Source organism: Nannobrachium achirus, assembly GCF_963921795.1.
Source record: "Nannobrachium achirus genome assembly, chromosome: 3".
Classification (NCBI taxonomy): Eukaryota; Metazoa; Chordata; class Actinopteri; order Myctophiformes; family Myctophidae; genus Nannobrachium; species Nannobrachium achirus.
Window position 1 is genome coordinate 22,717,261 of NC_137812.1, and position 27,500 is coordinate 22,744,760.

The window sequence follows — 27,500 nt, forward strand, 5'->3', positions numbered from 1 at the left end:
ACAATATTCAATCAATCAATCAATCAATCAATCAATCAATCAATCAATCAATCAAACCAAAGTCTAGAGATCAAAACATCATGACATCATTTATTGTTTTGCGCATCACCAACTTCAGTTGTGCTGAGAGAGAATCTTCAGGTTGAGTTGAATAATATTACCAAATGGCTAAGAATGAATAAGTTAGTATTACATATTTACAAAACTAAACCAATTGTGTTTGGGAGTAGGCTTCAAATAATTCTAACAACAATATTTTCCTCTGAGTGGAATAGAAGTAAAAGTTGAAATTGAAAAATTGTAAAAAAAAGAATTGTACTCATAGTACAGCACTTGAGCAAATGCACTTATAGTTACTTTCCGCCACTTCCAGAATGAATGCTGTTACGGATCATTGGGCCCAAATGTAATCCCTGGTTGTGTGGTGTAGCGCTGCCGTGTTCAGGAGCACAACACACTGGGCACAATAACCATGAAGTGAATGCATGGCCGTGTGAGTGAATGGACCATCGCAGTGGCTCGGTCCCATTCAACAGTATAAATGAGGCAGGCACAGTGAACTGTACTTCACTGAACAAAACGCACAAAAGAAACCATTTGAAATGGCATGCAGCCGGCTCAGCCATTGAACCGCCGGGTTCTCAACGTTAGGTCTGGGGACCACTTGGGGTCCAGACGGGCCCTCGTGGCAGTGGTTCTCAACCTGTGGGTCAGAACCCCCAGGGAGTCCCCATTTTTTTATTTTTTTTCCCCCCCTCTGTGAGCTTGAACCGAGTGAATCTAAGTGTAATGCCTCAACTCCTACAATTCCAAGTGATTGTCAGGGTGTGGGGTCCCCCAGTTGAAATATGATTGTTTTGGGCGGTCAGGGCCTGAAAAGGTTGAGAATGTTTCACCCTGTCTCCTTCACGGCTCCTGAATTTATCCAGATTTCTGACACTCCCTGTTAAAATGCACCAGAATACAGGAAATTACTGGATATATCTACTGTGTTACAAGGTTTCTGTGGGAGGACCCCCATTTAATGGCATTTCTATCTCTGGGACCCCAATGTAAAATCAATGTTAATTTAACTCTGAGAGTACAAATGGATCCAGTAGGGTCCATTTGGTTCCATAGACTAAGGGTCCATTTGGTTCCATAGACTATTTGGTTCCTAACTATCATTTAGCTGGGGACCCCTGGAACTCCCTCAAGGATCCTGGAGCCTGGGGGTCCCCGGATCCCACTTTGAGAACCAATGTCATAACGTAAAGGGGGACTCCTCTTCACCAAAGCTGTGTTATGTTAAGCTAACGTTAGCCTCCATGCTAGCTGCTGCAGCAATAACATGTTGCATTGTGACTTGGCTGACACGCTGCACAAAACCGTGCCTTTAGTCCACGCTTCCATTCAATTGTTTTTAAATGTAAATGTCCGATCCACGGAGAGGCTGTCTGGGCGTCTGACTGACTAGCTGCCGTCAGTGCCGTGGCTAGCTCAGCCTCGCCCTGAAAATAAGTTTGATTAAATTGCGTAATTCTTTTTTACGCGATAATGTTTCTGTAATAATTGATTAATCGAAATTAACACGTTAAAGTCCCGGCCTTATATATATATATATATATATATATATATATATGACAATCAAAATCAGTTGGAAACTAAATGTTAACATTGCACACTGACTATCCAATCTACCTGCCTGTCTCTTTTAGTTGTGGGTTGTTTTCTTATTTTGCCTTCAAGTTAATTATCATCTTGTCTTGTTTAGTGTTTTTGTTTGTTTGAGGCCTTCCACTGTAAATAATGCTGCACAGATCTGGAGAGTTAAATGTCCGATCCATCGTCATCGTCATAGTCCATAGTCATGGCTGCCAGTTCCCGCCTGATGTCCTGTCGGAGTTTCGACCACTCCAGACCGTACCGAATAACTGCTAGCTTGCATAATGTCCTCAGATAAGCAGCTAAATTCAAAACATCAAGGAGGATCATCTGATCTCCCACCTTGCAAAAGTTCATACAAAACAAGCTAGATAGTGGGTGTTCCCCTTTGGGGTTCAGCTTCACCATCTTCCAGGAAAAGGTCTCTGGATTGAACCTCCGCAGATCTCTGAATCTCTGTTTTCTTCCACCAAATATGTACAGCTCTCCATTGTAGGCAAAGGCTGAATGACACTTGCGTTCTTTCGGACGAAGCTGTGCAGAAGGGGCCCTCAGCCACTGGTTGGTATCTGTGTCAAACACTCTGATGGTGTTGTAGTACTTCCCACAGCCTCCAAATACAAACATCTTTGTTCCAATGATGGTGGCAGAGTGACCGGATGAAGCAGGTGGTAGAGTGCCACTGGTGTTAATCAAAGACCAGACCATTGTGGCTGTGTCCAACTTGTGCATGTCATTAGTGTATCCATTCTGCATGCATCCTCCATGGATATACATGGCCTTATCCAAGACACAGGCTGAGTGGCTCTGCCTCCTCTGTGGAACAGTCCCAGAGACATTGGGTTTGAGCCATATGTGTTCGTTGACATCAAATGCATAAAGGACATTGTTGAAACGAAACCCACCCCAGATGTAGATGAGATGTTCTATCAGCACAGCAGTGTGGTAGCGGTACATAGGGGGCCACTCGAGGTGAGGTTCTCCTCTTCCAGGTATCACTGGGGACAACTTCACACAGAACAAAGTCACTGTGTTGAAGATGTACACAACCATTGGATTGTGATAGCCGGGTTTCGTTCCAAAAGAGTAGACCTTGTACCCGACGGCCACGGCACAATGACCATCTCCTTTTAGTCCTCTTCTCTGTTTGATAACCGCCCAACTCATCTCTCTCTTTCTCTCTATTCTCTTGTATTTTGTACCTGTACTCTTATGTTGTCCACTTTTATATTTGTTCACCGTCCGGTCCAGAGCATGTCTGGTCTGGTCTGGTCTGGTCCTGTCTTTCTGTCTTGTCTGTATGTCCGTCTCCCGCCTTCACTCATCCTTCTCCTCTCTGTACTCTACCCCTGTGTCTACAACAGCGTTCATATATATACGCTGACCATAGCTCCAGTGTTACATCACACAAAACAAACTGTTGACCAGAGCTCCAGTATGACCTCACACAACACAAACCGTTTCCAATCTGACCTGAAGATAAGCAGCACTACCACAATGCATTGGGCTTGAGTAAAAGTCCAAAAGTATCAAAGGCAAAAGTACTAAAACGTTTCAAAATGTGTAAGGCAATCTACAAGCACACAATGCGTTGTGACCTGACTCGTTGTGGGCTTATATACTAGTAAAACGCCTCAGGGCGGCAAAAGTGTACACGTCCAGACGGAGCATGTTGTGCCGCCCGTTTCACATACTAAACTGTCAATCAGCTAAAGCTGGGCAATATATCGAAAATATATCGATATCGAGGTATCAACATGCGAGGTATACATGTCGACGAAGTCGGCTTGACATGAGGTATTGGTGTATGTGTCAAATTAATTAACAGACACACTATGCATGCACCTAGCACATGCAAAAAAGCAGTCCATCTGTAACATGTGGTTATTTCAATAAAACCATTGTTGGAAAATGGAAATAAGGAATTTCTTTATTATTATTATTATTTATTTGTTTTATTCTTTGTGTACTGTGCAGTGTGCATGCATGGATATGCTATTCATTATCTGGGTTAGGCAGGCATTGGACCTAAAGCAGAAAAACATACGTTATCGGATATCGAAGGTTTTCCTAATATCGCCCAGCCTTACAAGCAGCTATTTTCGCTAGTCCTCAAACAAACAAAAACATTAAACAAGACAAGATGATAAAGGCAAAATAAGAAAACAACAGCCATGAACCCACAACTAAAAGAGACTATAACAGGCACATAGCTAAAAGCGGAACTCAAGGGGAAAGAAGAAGAGAGACGATGCGTGGACGACGGTGGAAAACAATGGAGGAAAAGCTGCGGGTGGGCCTAGCCAGTGTTGCGGAGAGACGCGGCAGGAACTGGTGTCGAAGAAGGAAGAAATTAAAAAGGAAATGCAGGAGGAAATCAAAGCCTTTCGTCAAGAATTAGACACTCGGACACAAGATGAGAGATTATTTGGAGCAACAGACATGCGGTCGCGAGTCTCCGAGGTGGAGAGCTGGAGAGCAGAGGTAGATGAGGCTATGTCACGGATGGGACATCTGTGACGTTTTTTGGAAGAACTATTCATGAAACAACTTGACTTGCCGGAGGGGATTCAGATCAACATACAAAGTGTGCACAGAAGGCCCACGCAGAAGTCGAGTGACCCTTCGGGCCCCCCCCCCCCCCCTCGTGCGATTGTGGCAAACTTTCTCCAGTTTGACACCAAGGAGATGGTGCTGAGAAAAGCTTCGGAGGGGAAGATTGATGTGGGAGAAACACAACTCGGATTCGACCATGAATACCCGCCAGAAGTTGTGAACAAAAGAAACTAATATTTTTCCAATAAAGAAGGTATTGAAAACAAAAGGCATCAGCTTCCAAACGCCCTATACGAAAATTAAGGTTCAATGGCTGGATGGAAGGAAAGTATATTGGAGCGCAGCAGAGGTCACTCGAGGAACGGCGGAGAATGTGCCGGGCGACAACTTCACCACGCTTCAGAGAGGTTTGGAGGCGAAAGGAGTGTCTTGGTTTGGTTGTTGTTTTTGTTTCTCAGTCTTGATTGTTTTATTGGTGTTGTACACCTAACACCTATGTGTGAATACAAATTTAAGTGACAAGTGTCCTTATCTTGCCTGGTGGGAATGATGCTTAATACTATAATGTATACTTTGCATGTATATAACATTTAAAGCATTCAAAAGAATAGCAGGGAGGGTGGCGCAGTCTGTAGCGCTGTCGCCTCACAGCAAAAGGATAGCAGGCACAAAGTGACACACTGAGCGTATAGATCTGCTATATTTGAATAGGGATCCTATAAATTGTTAAAGTGGTTAAACTGATCGTGATCCTATGTCAACTATGTTGCTGCCCCCCCCCCCCCCCATCTCCAAAGGACCCCACTTTGAGAACCAATTGCTGACCATTCAAGCTATGGCCGGCTGCCCCGTTTGGTTCCATTTAAGCACTCTCAGAGTTACAGACCCATAAAGGTCAATTTGGTCTCCGTCTGAACACTCTTACTTACAGACCCGTACGGATCCAGTTGAGGGACCCCCTGGTGGGCCCCAGACCCCACGTTGAGAACCGGAGCGTTAAAGTGTATGAATGAGGCAGCCCATAGTGAACTGTAGTCATTGTAACCTGCACACAAAGACACCATTGGGATCGGGGGGCAACACATTGGGATGGGGGGGCATAGCCATGTGCGATTTCCAGCTCTATAGAGGGGTGAGCCTATGCTCGGAAAGGCTGTAAACTGTGACTAATGTGAAGTGATGGGTCATCTAATCCACTTTAATTCATCATACGTGGGCGCGCGCACACACACACACACACACACACACACACACACACACACACACACACACACACACACACACACACAAAAAAACGTCCGTGGACGCGAGGCCGCGTCCACGGACGCAAACGGCCGGCCGTCCCGGCCGTGGACGCGGCCGTGGACGTGGACGCAGACGGCCGGGGACGCGGCCGTGGACGAGGCCGCGGACGTGGACGCAAACGGCCGGCCGTGGACGAGTCCATGGACGAGGCCGCGAAAAAAAGGCAGCGAAAAAAGAAAAAAAAGGTGTCTATTGTATGTATTTTTTGATGGAGAATTCAAATATGACCTTCTTTTTTGCATAGGACAACTCTAACCTGCATCAATTGGTATTTTATAATTGCCAATTGTACCCTATCCATCTGAAAAACAAATTGGATGTCTATTGTATGTATTTTTTGATGGAGAATTCAAATATTACCTTCTTTTTGGAATAGGACAACTCTAACCTGCATCAATTGGTATTTTATAATTGCCAATTGTACCCTATCCATCTCAAAAACAAATTGGATGTCTATTGGATGTATTTTTTGATGGAGAATTCAAATATTACCTTCTTTTTGGAATAGGACAACTCTAACCTGCATCAATTGGTATTTTATAATTGCCAATTGTACCCTATCCATCTCAAAAACAAATTGGATGTCTATTGTATGTATTTTTTGATGGGGAATTCAAACGTTACCTTCTTTTCTAGATAGGACAACTCTAACCTGCATCAATTGGTGCATCAACCTACTATCTATCTATCTATCTATCTATCTATCTATCTATCTATCTATCTATCTATCTATCTATCTATCTATCCATCTATCCATCTATCTATCCATCTATTTATTTATACTTCACCTTTAGTCCAGAAGAGAGTTCAGCATCAGGAACTTGCACACATGGAACTGTGTCATGACTGTGTCATGGAGCTAAAACAGGGCTATGTTAAATACTCAAAATGACTCTGATGGACCAATCAGGGTGGTGGTGGGGGGAGGGATCAACAATAGACAGAAACTGGATAATGCTTTGTTAACTGTCCCACCTAAGTCCCTGCTAGTCTGAACAAACATCACCTTCCCTCTCATAACACTACTACTACTACATTTATATAAAGCTGCTCTTGCATTTGAATTCAAGTCTGACACAAGTTAAGGTTAACTTAGGTAGTATTTCATTTTGCTGGCTTTTAGGGTCTGTGTGTGAGTGTGTAGGCTCACAAATTATTATAATTGTCATTAAGTGACTCTATCTATCTATCTATCTATCTATCTATCTATCTATCTATCTATCTATCTATCCATCTATCCATCTATCCATCTATTTATTTATACTTACTGTTTACATTTTCTATAAATATTTATTTCTATATAAAACTCAGTTGTGTGGAGTTATTGTGTGCCTTTTCTTGTAGCTAAAGAGTCCATTTGTTCACTAGACATTAAGTCAAGGTTACTATTTTGAGTTGAAGCTAAGTGTTTTATTGCTTTGTGGTTTAACATGATTTAAAAGGCAAATTCATTGTTATGGTTACTTTAGAAGACTGCTTTTGCATTCATGAGTTAAAAAGAGAGCCAAGCTAATTTAAAGAGTTAAGTTAAAGGAACACAAAACATGACCTAACTCGCTGCCATTGGACAGACAGTTACAACATAGGCCTACTCTTATCTTTCACAGAACAGACAATTATCATTTGTTTTATCTATTTGAGACTATGTAGCTGCTCTATGGGAAATAGAGCATTATATCAGCCTATTCAATTGATAATGACCAATGGGTGCCAGTTTCTAAGTAGTTAACCATATTAACATAACAATATATGTGGCCTAGACATGGATATTGCCCAATCAACTCGTAATCTACAGAAATGTCCACCACATCACACAGTATAAAACTTAGTAGGCTCAGTGGATTCACCTATGTTAAATCATGTCAGGTTAGTTTGGTTCAAGGTTCAAGTATAATCATTTATGAGACAAAAATGTAAACAGCACAAATGTACAATCACATCTCGGCTAGAATGATAACATAAAGTCCTGACTACTCCTTGTTATTGTGGTCCTAAATACTACAATGATTAGTTTGGATGCATTGCTTCTATCATGTCCAATTAAAAATAAATACATTACATACATACAGAAATCTGCCTTCTCCTGTATTGTATTAGTGACATTCATTATAAATAGTAAAATAACAGGACAGAGCAAAAAAGGCCTCTGTTGTGTCTTTATCTGATCACATGCAATCAGACACTCACACTGCACAGCAATATATAAACTTTATTACAGACTCAAGGCCCACAGGGTAAGAAGACAATACATTACAAAGATAACAAAAACAAAGATTAAAAAAACAACAACAGAGAGTACATTCACAAAGCCCCACCGGAGCTAAAGAGGCACTCATGCCACTCATGCCAGTGTCCACTAATGGTAGACGTGTACCTGACAGAGCTACATCCAGGGTCTGTCATCAGTCTCTGGAACAATCTGAAACAATGTATCTTTCCTGTGGCTGTTATAATGAACACAAACAGATCAGAAAGTAATTTAACATACAACAATGTAAGGGATTCCTTTCTATTAAAAGCAAAATCATAACTGGGTCAAAGTTGCTTGGTTCTCCCCATATAAAGGCATGTAGGTAACAGTAACATGATATTATGTCATGAATGATAAAAGTAATGTTTAAACACTTTGATGTGTGTGAGTTTATCTGGAGACTTACTCAGTCTGTGACTTACAGAGATCTTGATGGTCTTTGGGTTCCACCCGTTCATCAGAATTGCCGCTGGTGCCGTCTAGAGATTTCATCTTCACTTGAAGTCTGGAGTCTATTATGTACAGTGTATTCTGGACAGTTGTGGACACTCTGCAACTAACCTAACCTAACACACACTATGTGTTAATGTTGATCAATATAATAATGTAAAAATACAAAGTTAAGTAGACCTAAGTAAGAAATAGTAAATACATTGTAATAATACATTGAAGGGGAAAATGTAGGAAAACAAATGCAACTCAGCATTGAATTTATGGCAAACATTTTGCTAACCCTTTCCAAATAATATACAATTAAGAAGTGGGATGTTACACTTAGTAAGAGAAAGAATTAATGAAATATTACATTTTTAAAAAGCTAGAAGACTCACCTATTATAGTAACCATGTGAATTGCTAATAATGTTATGGGTCAGATGTGTAAAGATCTATCACATTGTATTGTCCTTTTCAGACTCAACAATAATAATGATGATGTTACTTAAATGCTGATCAATGTGTGAATCTGGCTCTTATCAGGTGTGTGTTTTCTCTCCCTGTCCTGTGCTGTCCTCAGTTAAACCAAGACAGTGCTGTTGTGACCAATGTGGAAAAAGCCTTCAGCTCAATTTATTATCTCAAAGTAGACCAGAGAATTCATACCGGAGTGAAGCCATTCAGCTGTGAACAATGTGGGAAGTATTTTGCTCGGTCTGGACAATTAAAAGATCATAAGCGTTCACATACTGGAGAGAAACCTTATTGTTGTGACCAGTGTGGGAAAAGATTTGTTCAAAAGGGGATTTTAAAAGAACACCAGAGAATTCACACTAGAGAGAAGCCCTATTGCTGTGACCAGTGTGGGAAAAGCTTTACTCGATTGTCTTATCTCAAAATACATGAACGAATTCACACAGGAGAGAAACCATACAGCTGTGTCCAATGTGGGGAAAAGTTCAGTTTAATGGCTGCTCTGAAAGTACACCAGAGATTTCACACCGAAGAAAAGCCTTACTGCTGTGAACACTGTGGCAAACGTTTCACTGTAAAATCTAGCCTCGTACAACACAAGAAGATTCACACTTGAGAGAGACCTTACTGCTGTCACCAATGTGGGAAAAGGTTCACTCTGAAGACGGCTCTGAAAAGACACCTGAAAATCCACACTGGTGAGAAGCCATATACTGCTGTGTCCAGTGTGAGAAAAGGTTCAGTGATATGCATCATCTCAAAGCACACCAGAAAAATCACACTGGAAAGAAACCTTATTGCTGTGACCAGTGTGGAAAGAGCTTTCCTAGACTGGAACATATCAAAATACACCAACAAATTCACACCGGAGAGAAACCTTATATCTGTAACCAATGTGGGGAAAGCTCTGTCAGGTACACGTCTACCGTTAGAGGACACTGGCATGAGTGCCTCTTTAGCTCCGGTGGGGCTTTGTGAATGTACTCTCTGTTGTTGTTTTTTTAAATTATTATCTTTGTAATGTATTGTCTTCTTACCCTGTGGGCATTGAGCCTGTAATAAAGTTTATATATTGCTGTGCAGTGTGAGTGTCTGATTGCATGTGATCAGATAAAGACACAACAGAGGCCTTTTTTGCTCTGTCCTGTTATTTTACTATTTATAATGAATGTCACTAATACAATACAGGAGAAGGCAGATTTCTGTATGTATGTAATGTATTTATTTTTAATTGGACATGATAGAAGCAATGCATCCAAACTAATCATTGTAGTATTTAGGACCACAATAACAAGGAGTAGTCAGGACTTTATGTTATCATTCTAGCCGAGATGTGATTGTACATTTGTGCTGTTTACATTTTTGTCTCATAAATTATTATACTTGAACCTTGAACCAAACTAACCTGACATGATTTAACATAGGTGAATCCACTGAGCCTACTAAGTTTTATACTGTGTGATGTGGTGGACATTTCTGTAGATTACGAGTTGATTGGGCAATATCCATGTCTAGGCCACATATATTGTTATGTTAATATGGTTAACTACTTAGAAACTGGCACCCATTGGTCATTATCAATTGAATAGGCTGATATAATGCTCTATTTCCCATAGAGCAGCTACATAGTCTCAAATAGATAAAACAAATGATAATTGTCTGTTCTGTGAAAGATAAGAGTAGGCCTATGTTGTAACTGTCTGTCCAATGGCAGCGAGTTAGGTCATGTTTTGTGTTCCTTTAACTTAACTCTTTGAATTAGCTTGGCTCTCTTTTTAACTCATGAATGCAAAAGCAGTCTTCTAAAGTAACCATAACAATGAATTTGCCTTTTAAATCATGTTAAACCACAAAGCAATAAAACACTTAGCTTCAACTCAAAATAGTAACCTTGACTTAATGTCTAGTGAACAAATGGACTCTTTAGCTACAAGAAAAGGCACACAATAACTCCACACAACTGAGTTTTATATAGAAATAAATATTTATAGAAAATGTAAACAGTAAGTATAAATAAATAGATGGATAGATGGATAGATGGATAGATGGATAGATAGATAGATGGATAGATAGATAGATAGATAGATAGATAGATAGATAGATAGATAGAGTCACTTAATGACAATTATAATAATTTGTGAGCCTACACACTCACACACAGACCCTAAAAGCCAGCAAAATGAAATACTACCTAAGTTAACCTTAACTTGTGTCAGACTTGAATTCAAATGCAAGAGCAGCTTTATATAAATGTAGTAGTAGTAGTGTTATGAGAGGGAAGGTGATGTTTGTTCAGACTAGCAGGGACTTAGGTGGGACAGTTAACAAAGCATTATCCAGTTTCTGTCTATTGTTGATCCCTCCCCCCACCACCACCCTGATTGGTCCATCAGAGTCATTTTGAGTATTTAACATAGCCCTGTTTTAGCTCCATGACACAGTCATGACACAGTTACATGTGTGCAAGTTCCTGATGCTGAACTCTCTTCTGGACTAAACGTGAAGTATAAATAAATAGATGGATAGATAGATGGATAGATGGATAGATGGATAGATAGATAGATAGATAGATAGATAGATAGATAGATAGATAGATAGTAGGTTGATGCACCAATTGATGCAGGTTAGAGTTGTCCTATCTAAAAAAGAAGGTAAGATTTGAATTCCCCATCAAAAAATACATACAATAGACATCCAATTTGTTTTTCAGATGGATAGGGTACAATTGGCAATTATAAAATACCAATTGATGCAGGTTAGAGTTGTCCTATGCAAAAAAGAAAAAATACATACAATAGACACTTTTTTTTTTTTTTTTTCGCTGCCTTTTTTTCGCGGCCTCGTCCATGGACTCGTCCACGGCCGGCCGTTTGCGTCCACGTCCGCGGCCTCGTCCACGGCCGCGTCCCCGGCCGTCTGCGTCCACGGCCTCGTCCACGGCCGCGTCCACGGCCGGGACGGCCGGCCGTTTGCGTCCGTGGACGCGGCCTCGCGTCCACGGACGTTTTTTTCGCGTCCGCGTCCATGGACGCGTCCACGGCCGCGTCCATGGACGTGGACGCGGCGGCCAACGGCTCTTGCTGAAGCTCACAGCCTAAAAAAAAGGTTAGTTTGTGAGAACCACCTTTAATGCGGCCTAATGTATTTGTTCACTATGTCGTTGTCAATCTGTAAATTACAGTAACTACACGTATCAAATAAATGTAGAGTAACTGTAGAACAAATGCAGGTGGTGTGCATTGCACATTGGCAGTATATGAAGGTATAACTGTACTGCACATACAGATGTGATTCAGGAGAGCAGAGGCAGAGGTGAGGCACCTCATGAAGAGAGAAGACATGCAGTCACACACCTGCTATCTATCCGCGGCGCGCGCGCACACACACACACACACACACACACACACACACACACACACACACACACACACACACACACACACACACACACACACACACACACACACACACACACACTGACCCACTTCATCTATATACCAGTAGTTCTCAAACTTTTCCATGTTGAATTTCAGAAACATGTTACATTTATTAAATATATTTTTTAAGAGCAGATCTACAGTGCATTGTGAGCTTGTAGATCTTCTATCTAAGAATCTAAACATCCTAACATTTTCCAACATTTCCAAAACCATAGCATTTCTTTATAGCAAAAATAGCAGATCTACAAGCTCACAACACATTATGATGTGAGGCGGTGTGAAGCTTGGAGATCGGCTACTGCTGCTATTTCTGCTATTGTCCTGTTTTTTGCACGACACCATCACAAAACAGGCGGGCTTCAGAGGTTCATGGCTGTTGTCGAGGTGGCTGATGTGTTGAAAGTGTTGAGAAGGAGACGACAGGCGTAAACTCTTCCACATTCCTCATGGCGATGGCGATCAAGAAACCAATCATTCTGTCATTGATTTCCGAAGTTATTGCGAATCGTAAATCAACCAGGTTTACTTCACATTCTGTGACATCATGACTCGAGAGGCCATCTATCAGTAAAAATCACACCCGTGTGAAGTGGAGCTGTGTGTGTGTGTGTGTGTGTGTGTGTGTGTGTGTGTAGATCATGTGTACCGATTTTTGTGACATTTGAAGAAAATATGTAGGAAAAGGAGCAAAAAGTGTGTTTTGGAGAAAATTCAAGATGGCGGAAAATCTATCCTGGCGCAAATGGGCGTGGCCTATATGGGGAGATGCGTCTTGACCCAAGGAATCCAGGGAAAAAATAATTTTAATTTTCCGATCTACGGTTCAAGAGTTACGGGGCAAAACGTAAAGTGGGCCGTTATAGCGCCACCATGAGGCCGAGTGATGTAATTATTTTTCGATTCATTCTTAAAATCATTATGAATCTCCTCTCCGAGGTTTGAAACTGTAGCTCCTATGGTTTATGAGAGAAAAATACTTGAAAGTGATTTCTTGCATTGTCCCATTATAAGTCAATGGGGACAATTAAGCGTCGTTTTTTGCCGATTACGTCGGCATGGTAAGGCGGATCGGAACGAAAAGTAATAGAACACCATTCCCGGCCGAGCCGCACATTTTGATGTATATATTGCGCGAGTGGCGTAAATGGTGCGGCACTAGTTACGCGCCGAAGTCAGGCTACATACACACAGACACACACACAGACAGACAGACAGACACACACACACACACACAGACCCACACAGCCACGTATAGGGAGCTGCACACAGCTCCAAAAAGCGGACATGAATGTAACGTCGTATTGCTTCCATGTGGTGCTTCAGTTGAAGTCAACCTGCTCTACGTATGATTGTCAATGGACATTCAAAGAAAGTGCCAGAATGCACCAGATTAGCAACAATTAGCCAACAGCTACCAATAATAGAAGAGGATCGAAAGTGGGATCGATAAGTACTCGTATCGATTAGGATCGAAATAGTAAAGCAATAAGCCACAAGAGGTGTCAGTTTACTTTGTATTTTATAATGGCTGAGACGTGGTGAGGCAAATATGGCAACATAAAACAGATCTTAACACATGGGATGCCTAAGACGTCCACAGGCATTTTAACAACTCCCCCCTGGAGTGCCACGGCCATTTAGACGTCCACATACGTCTTTGCTGGTTACCATCGTAACCAACAGTGGAGGAAAAAAAACATCCCATGATGCCTCGTGAAAGCTATTTGGCCAAACTTCCGTTTGGCCATTCACTTGTATTCATCCTGGCTGCAGACAACTGCATATATCTCCGCTTCTTAAATCGTGGGTTTGGTCAAAACGCCTTATTTTCTATGGACCATAACTTACACACAGATCATCGTGGTTGTATTTTATCCTTCTCCACGAAAAGACTTTCACTGCCGTGAACGGGAGCTGCCTCGCACACAATGTGGACACGCCACGTGCACGGAGCCATTGAAAAGGAGGAGCCAAACAGAGTTCCTGTTTCTACACAAAAAAGAGGTGGTGCCTAAAGAGGTGGTGCCCTCAGAGGCTTTTTTGTACTGAATGGGTTCCCATATTGCCACACACCAATCCAACTTCTTTCACTATTGACACGATTGAAATTGACAATAAAACAGACGCTTGACACCCAATGTGACGTTCACTCGCGAAGCTGACCTGTTGAGAATCCTAGCACACCCTTATGGTTCATTCAAACCTGAAGAGATATACTTGTTTCTATAGTTGCTTCAGTCGGTTCACTTTGGTCACACTGGTCAGCATTGGGAAAAACATGGTCAGCATTGGGAAAAAACATCTAACCTCGGTACGAAGTGGAGCGGTGAATCTGTGCAGCTATACCCTGTGTGTGTGCGTGTGTGCATGTGTGTGTTCGTGTGTGTGTGTGTGTGTGTGTGTGTGTGTGTGTGTGTGTGTGTGTGTGTGTGTGTGTGTGTGTGTGTGTGTGTGTGTGTGTGTGTGTGTCTAGTCTGCACAACAGTGCCCTTCTCAATCTACACTACCGGTGTGGCTATAGGCTGCGCAACAGTGCCCACTTCTGGTCACCCAGCGTCATTGCAGCTATTTATTCTGTACGGGACAGGGGGACAGGGTATGACAGAGCCACACAAAGCTATCCATTGGGAGCGCTGTTCCACCGCTTCAAAAACATATCAGGTCAGAGTCAAAGCGAAACACCTGGAAAGAACACGTGGAAAAACCAAACAGCCAAAACATTTATGTGTCTCCGGACAACATCAACTCTGATTGGCTGTCAGGACGTGATGGGTGGAGTCGAGGGGAAGCGAAGGTCGCTTCATTTAGATTTTTCCAACTGGGTAAAGATACAGAGGCGTCCGTTCTCGTCGTTCGCGTCGCCCCGGTCCGTGCCCGACCGTGCGTCGTCTAGTCTTTGCATTCACATTGTATGTAATCTCGCCGCTCAAACTATCCAGCACCATCACACACGCACGCACGTGTGTGTGTGTGTGTGTGTGTGTGTGTGTGTGTGTGTGTGTGTGTGTGTGTGTGTGTGTGTGTGTGTGTCTCTCTCTCTCTCTCGGGGAGGGGGCTTCGGGGGGCTGCGTGAATAGCGCCACAAGTAGGTCAGAGGGAGCCAGGCAGTGCAGTCCATCTGTGGTAGCGCTCCCATGTGGGGAGCACATCAGTGGGGTAATACTGGCCATCAATTACCCCTCCCCTGGTGAGGGGGGGCTCCTCCCGAAGGGGTCCGCAACGCAACGCTCCCCCCAGGCCAGCGGTGCTCTGGTACAAGAACCATACCTTTTATAGGAGAGGTAGGTAGCAAGGAGCTTTTACTCAGTTACATTTACTTAAAGGAACACTCCTACGGCAGCTGACACCCTAACAATTTAATGATGCATTGCAATTGGCAATTGAAAATAAAAATAAAATAGCATTCTTTTTTTCTTTCTTTTTTTGGGGGATTCCTTTAAGTAACTTTATGAATAAAATTGTACTTAAGCAGTTGCGGACAAAGTAATCAACCCCAGTACTTGAGTCAAAGTACAGTATAGATACCCTTGGTCAAATATTACTCAACTTCAAGTGAAAGTTGGCTACTTTTACTTCTACTCGACTAGTTAATATTACTTTAGCCACTTACAGCCTACATAAGTAATTCAAAAGAAGTGATTTATCATTGTTAAATAACTCTATATTGTGATAGTAATCATTACTATACTGAAGAGTGTCTGTTCAGTAACAGAGGTATCCCCTCTCTCCAGCTCCTTAATTTAACAATCAGAAAATGCATTTTCAAGTCAGGATACCAATTTTATCGAATCAGAAAAGAGGACTTATACGGGCTAAAGTCCTTTAACAGGTTAATTCCTCCTTTTTTTCTTAAAAAACAAACAAACAATATCATTTATACCACTGGTTCTCAAAGAGGGGTCCCGGGACCCCCAGGGGTCCTTGAGGGGGTTCCAGGGGGTACCTAGCAAAACAAACTGTAGCATCAACATTACACTTTAACGCTATATAAATATCGTAAATTGGCAACTTGAAAATAGCTCATTTACAAGATCACAACGCATGATATTAAATATTGATGATGATGAAATCAAATTTCAATTTTAAATCTAGAGTGACACGGATGTGTTCCTGTTCTTAATGGGTTAATAGAGCCTGCCTGATAGACATTTGTCTATAGGTGAGGCATGATCTTTCTTTGACACAATCTAGATGTCTCAATAGAAGAGGAGTGAGACCAATTATAACCACCCCAATTGAACAAATTGATACAAAATAATAATAATAATATGTTAAAAATATATCAGGATTCTGTCCATTTTGAATAGCTTTACTGTGCAATTGACAGATAAGATTGTTGATAATATTGACATTGGTTCTCAGTTAATTAATAAGTACTATGTTTAGAAATGGTAGTGGTATGGCCACACTGCTCACTGTATCTTGTAGAGTTTACTGTATGTTTGTATGTTGTAATGAAAGAAAAAAAAACCTGAACCCCCCCATCCTACAAGGTGGTAGGGGTCCCTGCTCAATCTCCCCATCAGTTTGGGGGTCCCTGGCCTGAAAACGTTGAAGACCCCTGGTCTAATACAACATTCAACGGATCAATCAAAACACCAAGGAAGTTACATATAGTGCCGTTTTAAAGATACAATACTTTTACTTGAGTAGAGTCTGTGGCTCCCCTGCTTTTCTGCAGCACCTCGCGTCCCATCAGGGGCTGAGCGCCGTGCTCTTGCTGCGAGCCACCGAGCGACAGGAGGTTTCAAGAGCATTTCGAGGGTAGTCGTTCGGGGACAGAGGAGGGGCTTTCTGCCTCATTTACCCTGCCTATGTTTTTTTTTTCTTCTTTTTAATATATACTTCAGCTAATTTTATGATTATTTAGAGGTGCACTGCCCCCATTGTGTCCGACTGCAAAGTGACAGCCGGGCTTTTGTAAGTAACGAACTCTCAGGTAGGAGAGTACTCTGTCTTGAAGTGTGCAGAGGCCCTGTTGTCTTGCCCTAAATTGAGTGCAATTAAGTGCTCCCAATCTCCCATCACATCTCATGAACCCTATACAGTGTCGCTGTGATAACAGGCAAACATTGGCGAACACTGGCCCTCATTTATCAATGTGGCGCAGATCACATTTTCAGCGTTCGCCGAGATCACCGCAATTCTTGACATTTATCATTGCATCGTGACTTTGACGTTGGCATCAAACATTCTCTTCCATCACATCTCATGAACCCTATAGTGTTAGTAATAGGCAAACATGGCGAACATTAGGCAGAAAGAGCAGATCTAAAAAGTTTACAAAGTACCTCAACTCGCGTTGTGGAACGTTGTGAGCTTGTAGATTGGATAAACTAAAGGATATTCATGTAATATAGACTGAGTTATTTGTTATGTGAACGTCCTATGAAGTGTCAGGCGTTATAGACAGAGATACGGACAAGCTGTGACCGTTCACATACTAAATGCGACCTACGGTCGCAATAATATTGCCTAGAAAAACGCACAGTTGACATGTGTTTCGGTGTATTCACAGATTCACAGCAAGTAACGCTAACCATGTTTGTGACCAGTAGTTACAAACACTGCTGTATAGTTCCATACACTATACTGTATAGTTTCAAACATTATGATTGATTGATTGATTGATTGATTGATTGATTGATTGTCATTGCTTAAGTTATTTGTGCATTTGCCCTTTGCAATGTTTGTTTACAAAGCTTAAAGTTGCACAATTAATGCAACTCTATCTATGAATAAAATGTCCAATCCATATGGAGAAAATATTAATAGTTAATACTACCGGCATATAATTTATACAATCTGTACGGTAGAGTATGTTAATACGATATCAATTACAAAAGCTGTATGGTAGAGCATAATACATTTTAACTTGTACAAGCTGTAGGGTAGAGTGTGTTAATTCAATATAATGTATACAATCTGTATGGCAGAGTATGTTAATACAATATAACTTATACAATCTGTAAGGTAGAGTAGTTTAATACAGTACAATGTTTAAATATATAATAATAATTGGGGCAGTTGTATTTGTTTGTATTCTGTCTAACCTGGACACAGGATCTGAAAGGATTCATTTTAACACCCGAGCAAGCAATCCATCTCTATACTAAATAATAAATAAAGAAATGCAGCACTTGCGCAGGAAACCGGGTTCAAATCCAGGGTAGAAGTGGAAAGTTACGTAGTGCAGCTTTAAGTTAAATTGAATTCAAATAATAACACAATGGGTTTATGTTCTGTACTAGTTACTAGGGTGTTTGGTCTATGTTTGGACTTCAGCCTTATCCCCCGTGGGCGTGAGGAGAAAAAGCAGTTTCAGTTTTGGTGGAGGAAACAGGCCCCCCTCCAATCATGTTCGATTGACTGAATTCACTTTACGCAACTTCCTGGTGCTGACGTCACGGTTGAAGGGGAAAACCCTACTAAAAGCCCATAGAGTTAACACAGAAATCGCAAGTTTAAGGCAATTTCCGAATAGTACAGTATAAAATACGGCTAGCATGATCAAGAACACAAGATAGTAAAAGGCACAAAGCGTTATAATTTACTTTACCGTTCAAAATAATGATTTGTTGGCTTTAAGTCCAGCAATTTCTGTGTTAATTTACCCTTCAAAGCTGACGTCAGCACCAGGAAGTTGCTGAGAAATTTGCTGAGCGCGCGTGTGTGGGCGGGCCGTGAATAGGGTCTATTGGGGGTGGGCCTTATGCACATCAAGGCCCGCCCTCACTTGATCATGATTGGAGGAAGGTCGCCGCCTGTCACCTACCTATTATGTGCCATTTAAAAACGTCACATGTCCTGCCATTGGCAAGACAGAAGATTTTCAGGGGACTTGCAGAAAATTGGGCTTGTAGATCAGCTATATTTATAACCTTCTCTGACTAAATACCGAAGAGTTGAAGCGGCACATATGTACATGAAAACTGAAACTTAAACTTAAATGAAATCACTAGCTTTAAGAGTTATATGGACAATGCTGGGGGTCCCTGGTGAAGCCCCAGACCAGATTGAGAAACAATGTCCTATGCTGTACATGCTGATAACAAAGTGCTTCTGAGTTCTGTGCAGGACAGGTGTTAGTCAAGTCATTGATTTGTATGTGTATTTGAGTTCTGTGCATCAAGTAAGCTCAGTGATTAGTACGTTTATCTGAGTCCTGTGTAACCTCATTGGTTTGTAAGTGTATCAATCAACTAGTTGACATGGGCCCCACCCAGGGTGTCCGCATGTTGTGGCCTTAGGCCTCTCCCTCCCCTCCCACTTCAAATTCTCTTCACTCCAAAAGCCCTGGAGGTTTTCAGCGTGTTGTGTTGCAGATCGTCTATTTTCGCAGAATGTTTGCCTCTTTTCACCGAATGGTTTGCCTACATGCCGAGGATAGGTACGAGGGCTCATGTGGCTAACCACATGAACCCTCGCAACCTATCTTATCCTGAACCTGGTCATCAAATTAGTAACATATAACATAAACAGTGTGTTTCTGATGTACACACGGCACTATGAATGCGTAATGCACAAAAAAATCCACAAATAGAAGGAAATAAAAACACTTAACACATCTGTACACGTATAACTACAAATCATCAGATATGCGTGGATTCCATTTCACTTGTGTGTGGATGGTTTAGACTGTAAGAGACTGCTGTCTGTGTATAAGCTACTTCATGATAAATAGGCCTATAATACTTTGAGTTGTTTGAAATCTGTCGTTTTTTCCCGCCAGCAACACTTTCCTCTTTCGAAGTGTCTCGGTCCTCTCGCCGCTCCCCGCCCTTATCGGCATCGACGACGCGACGCCAAGACCCTCCCTCTTCTTGCTCTCTGGGCGGGGACCTCTGTTCGTGTTTGTACCGCCGCTTAGCGTCTCGGCGTTCGCTGCGGCGTTCAGTGGGCGAGTCTCTCCAGCCGCCTTTGTCGTCTGTCTCGCCACCTCTCTTCCAGACGCTGGCCTCCTCTCTCTGCGAGCGACGTTCTCTGAGCGGCTCGCTTGGTCTCTCCTCTCTCTCTTGGTTGGTGTCACCGCCGCAGCCACTTCCGCAGCCACTGCCACCACCGGGACTGTCCTCTTGGAACCTCTCTCTTTCACGCCAACCGCCAGGCCTGCGGAGAGGCTGCTTCCAGAGCTTGCAGTCAATTTGGTCGTCGTCTTCGGCCCTCCTGGGAGCCCAGTCATCGGCGGCCCCGCGTCTGGCTCCCCTGCGCGGTCCGTTCCCTCGTCTTAGTGGTTCTGTCTCATCCGTGCCGTCTTCACGGCCCTCCTGTCTCCGTTGTTGCCTGTCCCCTCCTGGACGGCGCCATTCCGCGTCAGTTTCCGCCGCGGAGACGCGCCTCTTCCATCCTCCTCTGCTCTCCGCCGCCTTCTCGGTCCAGTCCGGCCTGGACGGTCGCTCTTCCGAGGCCCTCTTCTCCTCTTCGCGGCGGCGCTCACGCTCCTCGATCTCCTGCTCGCGGGTACGCCGCTTGCACTCCTGCTCCTCAAGCTTGCACAGGTGCGCCTGGTACTCCCTCTCCTCCTTCTCGCGTTGCTCCGACTCAATGCGCTCCAGATCCTCACGTGCTTTCTTGAGCCGTTCCTCGCGGACGCGCTGAGCCTCTTCCTCTTTCTGCCGGCAGGCGGCTACGCGCCTGTCCTCTTTGCGTTGCTTCTTCCTTTCCTCCAGGCGCTTGTCCCTCTCCTCCGATAAGCGCTCATTGAATGTTTTAAGTGTGTCCTCATAAAGGGAGCTACGGGCTGCTGTTATTTTGGACACAAAATGTTCCTTGTCCTCCATCATCCGGGACATGCGCTTCTTGTGCTCCAAGGCCTTCTCATGCTCCACCCTCATGTTGCTGATCATCTCCTCCTGCTGGAGCCCCCACAGCTCCATGTCCTTGACACGCTGCTCCTCGTAAGCCTTCTTGACGAGGGGAATTCCCTCCAGGTGCTTTGCTCGCTCAAAATGGTCAATCTTCTTCTCCTGGGTCCTTAGACGCTCCTGGAGTTTATTCTTCTCTTTCTCCAACTGCTCCACCTGCTTGGCCATGATGAAGTCCTGGTCGAGCTCCTCGAAGTCCTCAATATCAAAATCTTTGAAGGCCTTGGCTCCCAGCTCGGTCTTCTTGGTCTGCTCAAGAAGCTCGCGTGCCGTCTTCCTCTTGATCTGCTTGTGCTCCTGCATTATACGCTCCTTCTCGCGCTCCCTGGCCTCCTGCCGAAGGTGCTCCTCCTCTGCCTTGCGGACCTTGTGCATGTCGGCGTCACGTTGCTCCAGCTCCTCCTTCTCTCGCTGACAGCTTATGCTCTCCAGGCGCTCCTTGCGCTCCTCAATGGCCTGCCTGCGTGCCAAGATGCGCTGGTGCTCCCAGTGGGCGTTCTTCAGGCAGGCGGCAATGGCCTGCTGGTGCTGCTCCTCGCGATCTTGTAGAATGGAGGCAGACTTGATGATTCTGATGGCCATGGTCAGAGAAGAGGACACGGTCGCCAGCTGGCTCCTGATCTGCTCCGTGGGCATTTCCTGCAACGACGGACCGACCGGGGAGCTGCCCTTGGACGAGTAGTTCAGGTCCGAGCCAAAGCTCAGGGTGCGAGACATGTGGTCGATTCGAACCTGCAGATCACAATGTCTGGCGGCGTCCACAACGTAGCGCTCCAGCTGGAAGGCGTCTACGAACGGTAGCAAGGAGGCCAGGTGGCCAAACTCGATGCTCTGGTAGATCTGAGCAACCTGTTGCAGGAGCCGGAGGGCGGTGTTGCCCTGCAGGCGAGGGACATACTGCTGGAGGTCAGCTTGCTTCTCTGCCTGGTCTCCCACCCAGTTCAACGCCTTGGTCACCCTATCGCTCAGCTGGAGTGGGTGGAAGTCCACCTCCAGCCAGTTGTACAGTCCGTTCACTTCGGGCGCACTCTGTTGCAGCATGTTAAACCTCACCATGTCTTTGATGAGACTCTGGCGCGTCGGCGGAGACGGCAGACCCAGGAGGCTGGCCAGTCTGAAGCGTTTCTCTGCGGCGATGCCGTCCATGTCCAGGAAGCGAGAGATGTCGGCGCGCTCGGGGGAGATGGGAATGGACAGCGTGGCCAGAAGCACCCTGGTGGACATCCTCTGCATCTCCTCCTGGCTGAGGTTCTTGCGCGTCTCCACGGAGAGATGGTAGAGCCGGTGGAGGGTGCAGGCATGGAAGAGCACGTTCCCACACTTCCAGAACAGAGTGGACACCTTGCCGTAGTAACTGGCCATCAGCTGGGCTCTAGGAGGCTTCTTGGAGAGGAGGAACAGGCTGTGGATGTCCTCGACCGCCTTGAAGGCCTCCTGCCAGAGCTCCAGGCTTATGGCACCATCCAGCTGTGCCAGGCGCGTCTCCAAGTGCATGGACTGGCTGTCGCTGTTGTTAAGGTTGACGGCGGTGCCCTGGTGGTGTTGGTGGCGCTGCATCTGGCCCAGGTGCATGCGCAGGTTGGCGCAGAGCTTGCGGAACTCTGTCTTGCGGGCGTACAGGAGGCAGAACCTGAAAGCCTGCTGAGCGACGTCGTGGTAGAGGCGCTCCAGCGCGGAGTTGTTGCGCATCAGGTCCAAGCACTGGTGGTAGGACTCCCACAGGAACTTCACCCAGGGGCCGAGCAGCAGGCGGTCCGCACGATCCTGAGCGTTCTCTTCGCTCGTGGCACTCAGGAACACAATCGCCAAGGTATGGATGTTATTCAGATCCTCCGTGTCCACGGCCGTCTGCTGAGACTCCTCTCTGGCAGACTCCGTCTTCTCCTTGGCCAGCTTCAGGTAAGCCCTGGCCACGTTCTCAAAGGATTTGACGTTCTGCTGACAAATGTTCTTGTACTGGTACAGCCCCTCCTTCGCCAGGTGGCTTTTCCGCATGTCCATGCACACCTTAAGGTACTGGAGCATGATGGGCTCGTGGATCGTCTGCCACGCCCGATGCTTCTTGCTCTTGATGACATCATAGAGAACTTCTAAAGCTAGCTGGTTCTTGCCAACCGCCAGGAATTCGTTGGCTCGTTTCAGAGCATTTTCTGGTTGATGAAAATATGCCGGCATTAATGTGAAAAGGTTTATGCCGGCATTAGTGTGAAAAGGGCTCCTATATATGGCTGCCGCCGTGGGTCATACGTCACTGGATCATCATGAATGCCACACCCTGGTTGGGAGGGAAGCAGTGGTGCGTTCCTGGGAAATTGCGAGTGTGGTTGCCATTTTTACATTTTCCCATTAAAGTCAATGGGGCTACTGCTGAAGACAAAGGTGACGTGGGCATACATCACCACACGTTATACGCAACTATTAACCAATGCTTTTTCCAAAAGTCGTAAAGGCGTAAAGTTCCTACATACCAGTAAGACTCCCTAATCGGGAGATAAGCGACCGTTGGTCGCTTATCTCCTGTCACACTGCTGACATCAGTATGACATCACACCGTACACAAATGACCCTTATATAAGACCGGCATTATCTACCGACAGATTAGTAACAAGATGTCAAAATCATTGAAGGTTTACCCTACTAACCAACTGTTTACCATAGCAACCATGTTTTTTACCTTAGCAACCAACTGTTTACCCTAGCAACTAACTTTTTACCACAGCAACCATGTTTTTTTTACCCTAGCAACCAACTGTTTACCCTAGCAACCAATTGTTTACCATAGCAACCATGTTTTCTTACCCTAGCAACCAACTGTTTACCCTAGCAACCAACTGTTTACCATAGCAACCATGTTTTTTACAGGGCCTGGGATTGATGACATCAGAAATCTCCATATATGGGCATGAAAGGGATTTTGTTTCTGGAAATATGTCTGTGGGGTGCCACATTTGGAATAAAACACTTACATCACACATCTGGATATCCATACAGCCCATCTAGTTTGCCTGTGTCCATTTATGCCCATATATCTGATGACATTGGGACAATGATCTCCATATATGGGCATAAAACTTATGTTAATTAGTAAAGCCTGGGGATCTCCATATATGGGCATGAGGGGTACCCTAAAAGGGCATCATCTGGGAATAGCAAATATAGTTATCCTAGAAAGTGAAAATCTTACATCAAAGGCCATAACTACCTACCTACCACCATACTGCATTCCTCATTAAACTACCTACCAGTAAGATGCCTAAGGGAGAAAAGCAAAGGGCGAGGTTGCACCATTTCTTGGTCTTCTGGCCAGTGATGTATATCGGACCATTTAACCATATATGGAGACATCTGGTACCCAAAGATATTCACAGATATGGGCTTAATATTGATGACATAAGGGATCTCCATATATGGGCGTAAAAGGGATTTGGTTCCCCTGGCATCACAGGGATCTCCATATATGGGCATAAAATGGATTTGGTTACCCTGGCAACACGGGGATCTCCATATCTCCATATATGGGCATAAAAGGGATTTGGTTCCCCTGGCATCACAGGGATCTCCATATATGGGCATAAAAGGGATTTGGTTCCCCTGACATTACAGTGATGTCAGTGGCTGGTTCTACAGAGGGGATCTCCATTTATGGGCATAAAAGGGAATGTATGTATGATGATGTCAGATATCATAGACGTCATAGGACTTTCACATAACGAATAACTGAGTAAGCATGTAAACCCGTAAAATCTATATTTGGGCATGGCTGATTTATGACCTCATCATGATGACACGAGCAAACACAGCTGAATTGTATAAATGATCAGTGCAGAAACCAACAGAAGTATTTGACCAAGACTCTTCGATTTAAACATCAACAAAGGTGTGACGTTTGTTGATGGTCACAAAACGTGACGGACGGACGGACGGACGGACGGCCGGTGGAGGTTTTCATAGTAAACTGCTCCCTAACGGTCGCAATAAACTTAATAACAACAGTGTATTTCCCTAGGCCAGTGACTCTCAACCTTTTGAATCACCTTGGACCACCAGTATGAGATACATTAGGCCACGGACAACCATTTGATATGATTCTTTATCTCTCTGACCCAAATCTTAACTGTCAGATTCCCAGGGTTGTTTTAACTGAGAGAGTACTAATTACGGGTCATCCACTTAAGTGAGAGAATGCAGTATGGAGTTTCACACGGCTCCGGACTGGCCTCCTATTGTAATGGAAGTTTTTGATGTTACTATAAGTAAGTTAAACAAATCAGGAAGATGCAGGACTGCATTGTCAGGAATCAGACTTCATACTTTATTGTAAATGGACCATATTGTAGATCTCATCACAGCCGAGAGAGAGACTTGTGTCTCCCTCTCAGAGCTTCCCCCATCAGCCCCCAAACACCCATGTCCCACACACATTTATACATAGGCAGGGGGATGTAGAGAAAGGTAACAACAGATGGTTACTCCTTACATGGTCTCTATTCCAGGGGTTTTCAAAGTGGGTGACGGGGCACCCTGGGGTGCCGTGACGGCAGTCCAGGGGTGCCGCGAGATAATTTGATAATATTTGGAATTTATTTGGACACTTGAAAAAATATTTAGTATAATTTTAAACTTGAAGACACTTTTTACATTTGTTCCCCTCTAGGCGAACTAAAAGTTATATCAGTAAAAATTTACACATTTCCCAGTAATTTGGGATGTTTCCTAACAATGGAAGATATCAGAACATATTCAGGACAAAAGGCAGAGAAAATATGATTGTTTTAAAAAAAGTGGTCTTGTGTCTCAGTTTACCCCAGGACCGGGGTAAACTGAGACAGACCAGAGAAATCAACGGGGTAAAGTGATCCACTCACTTTTTTCACTTTAAAACTACAATAAAAACACAAAAACCTGGTTAACCGGGTTAAATATGCGCAATACAAAAATGTACATAGCAGACATTCTTTTAATAGGCTTTGTCCTGTCATTTCCACCCATGTGTCAAATAATGTGACACATGGGCAGAACGAAAAAACTAAAAACCCTATAGAAATTGATAGAAGGGTTTACCAAACTTTCCTCAGCTGATCCTTATGTAATTTTTCATGTAGAATCTATTTCTGCAAAGTATATTGTTGTATAGTGCATAACTAATGAAATAATTAGCATATTTAGTCAAATGTAGTCAAATATGCTAATTATCTCATTAATTATGCACAATACAAAGAAATATGTATCAGAAATGGATTCTACAGGGGGAAATACATAAGAATCAACTGAGACTAGTTTGGTACGCCCTTTAATCAGGTTTTTACAGCTTTCTCCCTGTCTATCATGTTGGGATAATGTGAGATAGTGTCTCACTTTACCCCGACGCAATTGTCTCACTTTACCCCACAGCCACATTTTGGGAAAAGGGATATTTTTATCAATTAAGGGGTAATCTTCAGCTAGCATCTATCACATGGATTTATAAGTTGGTAGTTCATCAACATGTATGATATAAAATGTTCTCCCTGCATCAATTTGCTTTGACACAACAGCTGATTATGTTGACAGCAAGAACATTTACTTTTACATGCAAAAAACAATTTTTTATGAAAAAAGCATGTTTTCTACAGCACTATCAGGTCTCTCTTTTGATGACAAGTGGGAAATTCAAGGGGCTTGAAAATATAATGGTCACATGACCACAAATGTGTTCCATTGCCAAGATAAATGGAGTGTCTCAGTTTAACCGGTGTCTCAATTTACCCCGCTCTCCCCCTACAAAGTTATTTTCAGTCAGTTCTGACCAAAATGGCTATTATCTCAACGTTTTCCTCGCAACATAATCACTAAAATATCATCACTGTCCGGCAGAAACCTCGTATCTCCAAGTTTCAAATGTGTACGTCTTTTGGTAAAGCAAAGCCCTGCTTCATCATACAAGACTGTCGCACAAAACTAGTGAAAACGAACAGTTTTGGACCTATAAGGTTTCCACCCGACAACGACGATATGCTATAAATATAAGGTGCTGGAAGTGAAAATTATAATGTAGGGGTGATTAAAAAAATATTAAAAGTTAATACAAAAAAGTTTGGGTTAGGGTAACCCCTGCTCTATTCTATAGTTACACACACACACAGGTAAACATTTTACTTTCCGGCACAACCTCAAACTTCTTCAATGCATGTGGATGGTTTTACCTCTGTGGGTGTAGAGCAGGGTTCCCCAATTAGTTTTCCCCAAGGGCTGAATTATGTCTAGGGTACCAAGCCGAGGGCCACAACATTGCAGGGGGCGACGGTGGTGTTCCCACAACTCCAGTGACAGTTTTCGTCGTTGTCGGGTAAAAATCTTGTATGTCCAAAACCGTTCGTTTTGAATTTACCATTTTAAAAATGATTTAAACTAGTGAAAACACACAACGCCTCGCACGTGAGGCGTTGTGTGCTTGTAGATCGGCTGTTTTCACTACTTTTGTGCGACGGCCTTGTATGATTTGCGAAAGAATGTAAACATTTGGAGATACGAGATTTCCACCCGACAAGTGATA

At 43.6% G+C, this 27,500-nt stretch overlaps 1 protein-coding gene across 1 annotated transcript; it reads right to left on the reverse strand.

Moving 5' to 3' along the window:
- Positions 1 to 2,425: 2,425 nt before the first annotated feature.
- Positions 2,426 to 23,143, reverse strand: LOC308282100 (eukaryotic translation initiation factor 3 subunit A-like; the record flags this gene model as incomplete). Its single annotated transcript, XM_080722444.1, has 4 exons — positions 2,426 to 2,460; positions 2,550 to 2,652; positions 5,130 to 5,245; positions 19,843 to 23,143. The coding sequence occupies 4 exons, from the start codon at positions 23,141 to 23,143 to the stop codon at positions 2,426 to 2,428; spliced, it is 3,555 nt and encodes a 1,184-aa protein (XP_080578570.1).
- Positions 23,144 to 27,500: the final 4,357 nt, after the last annotated feature.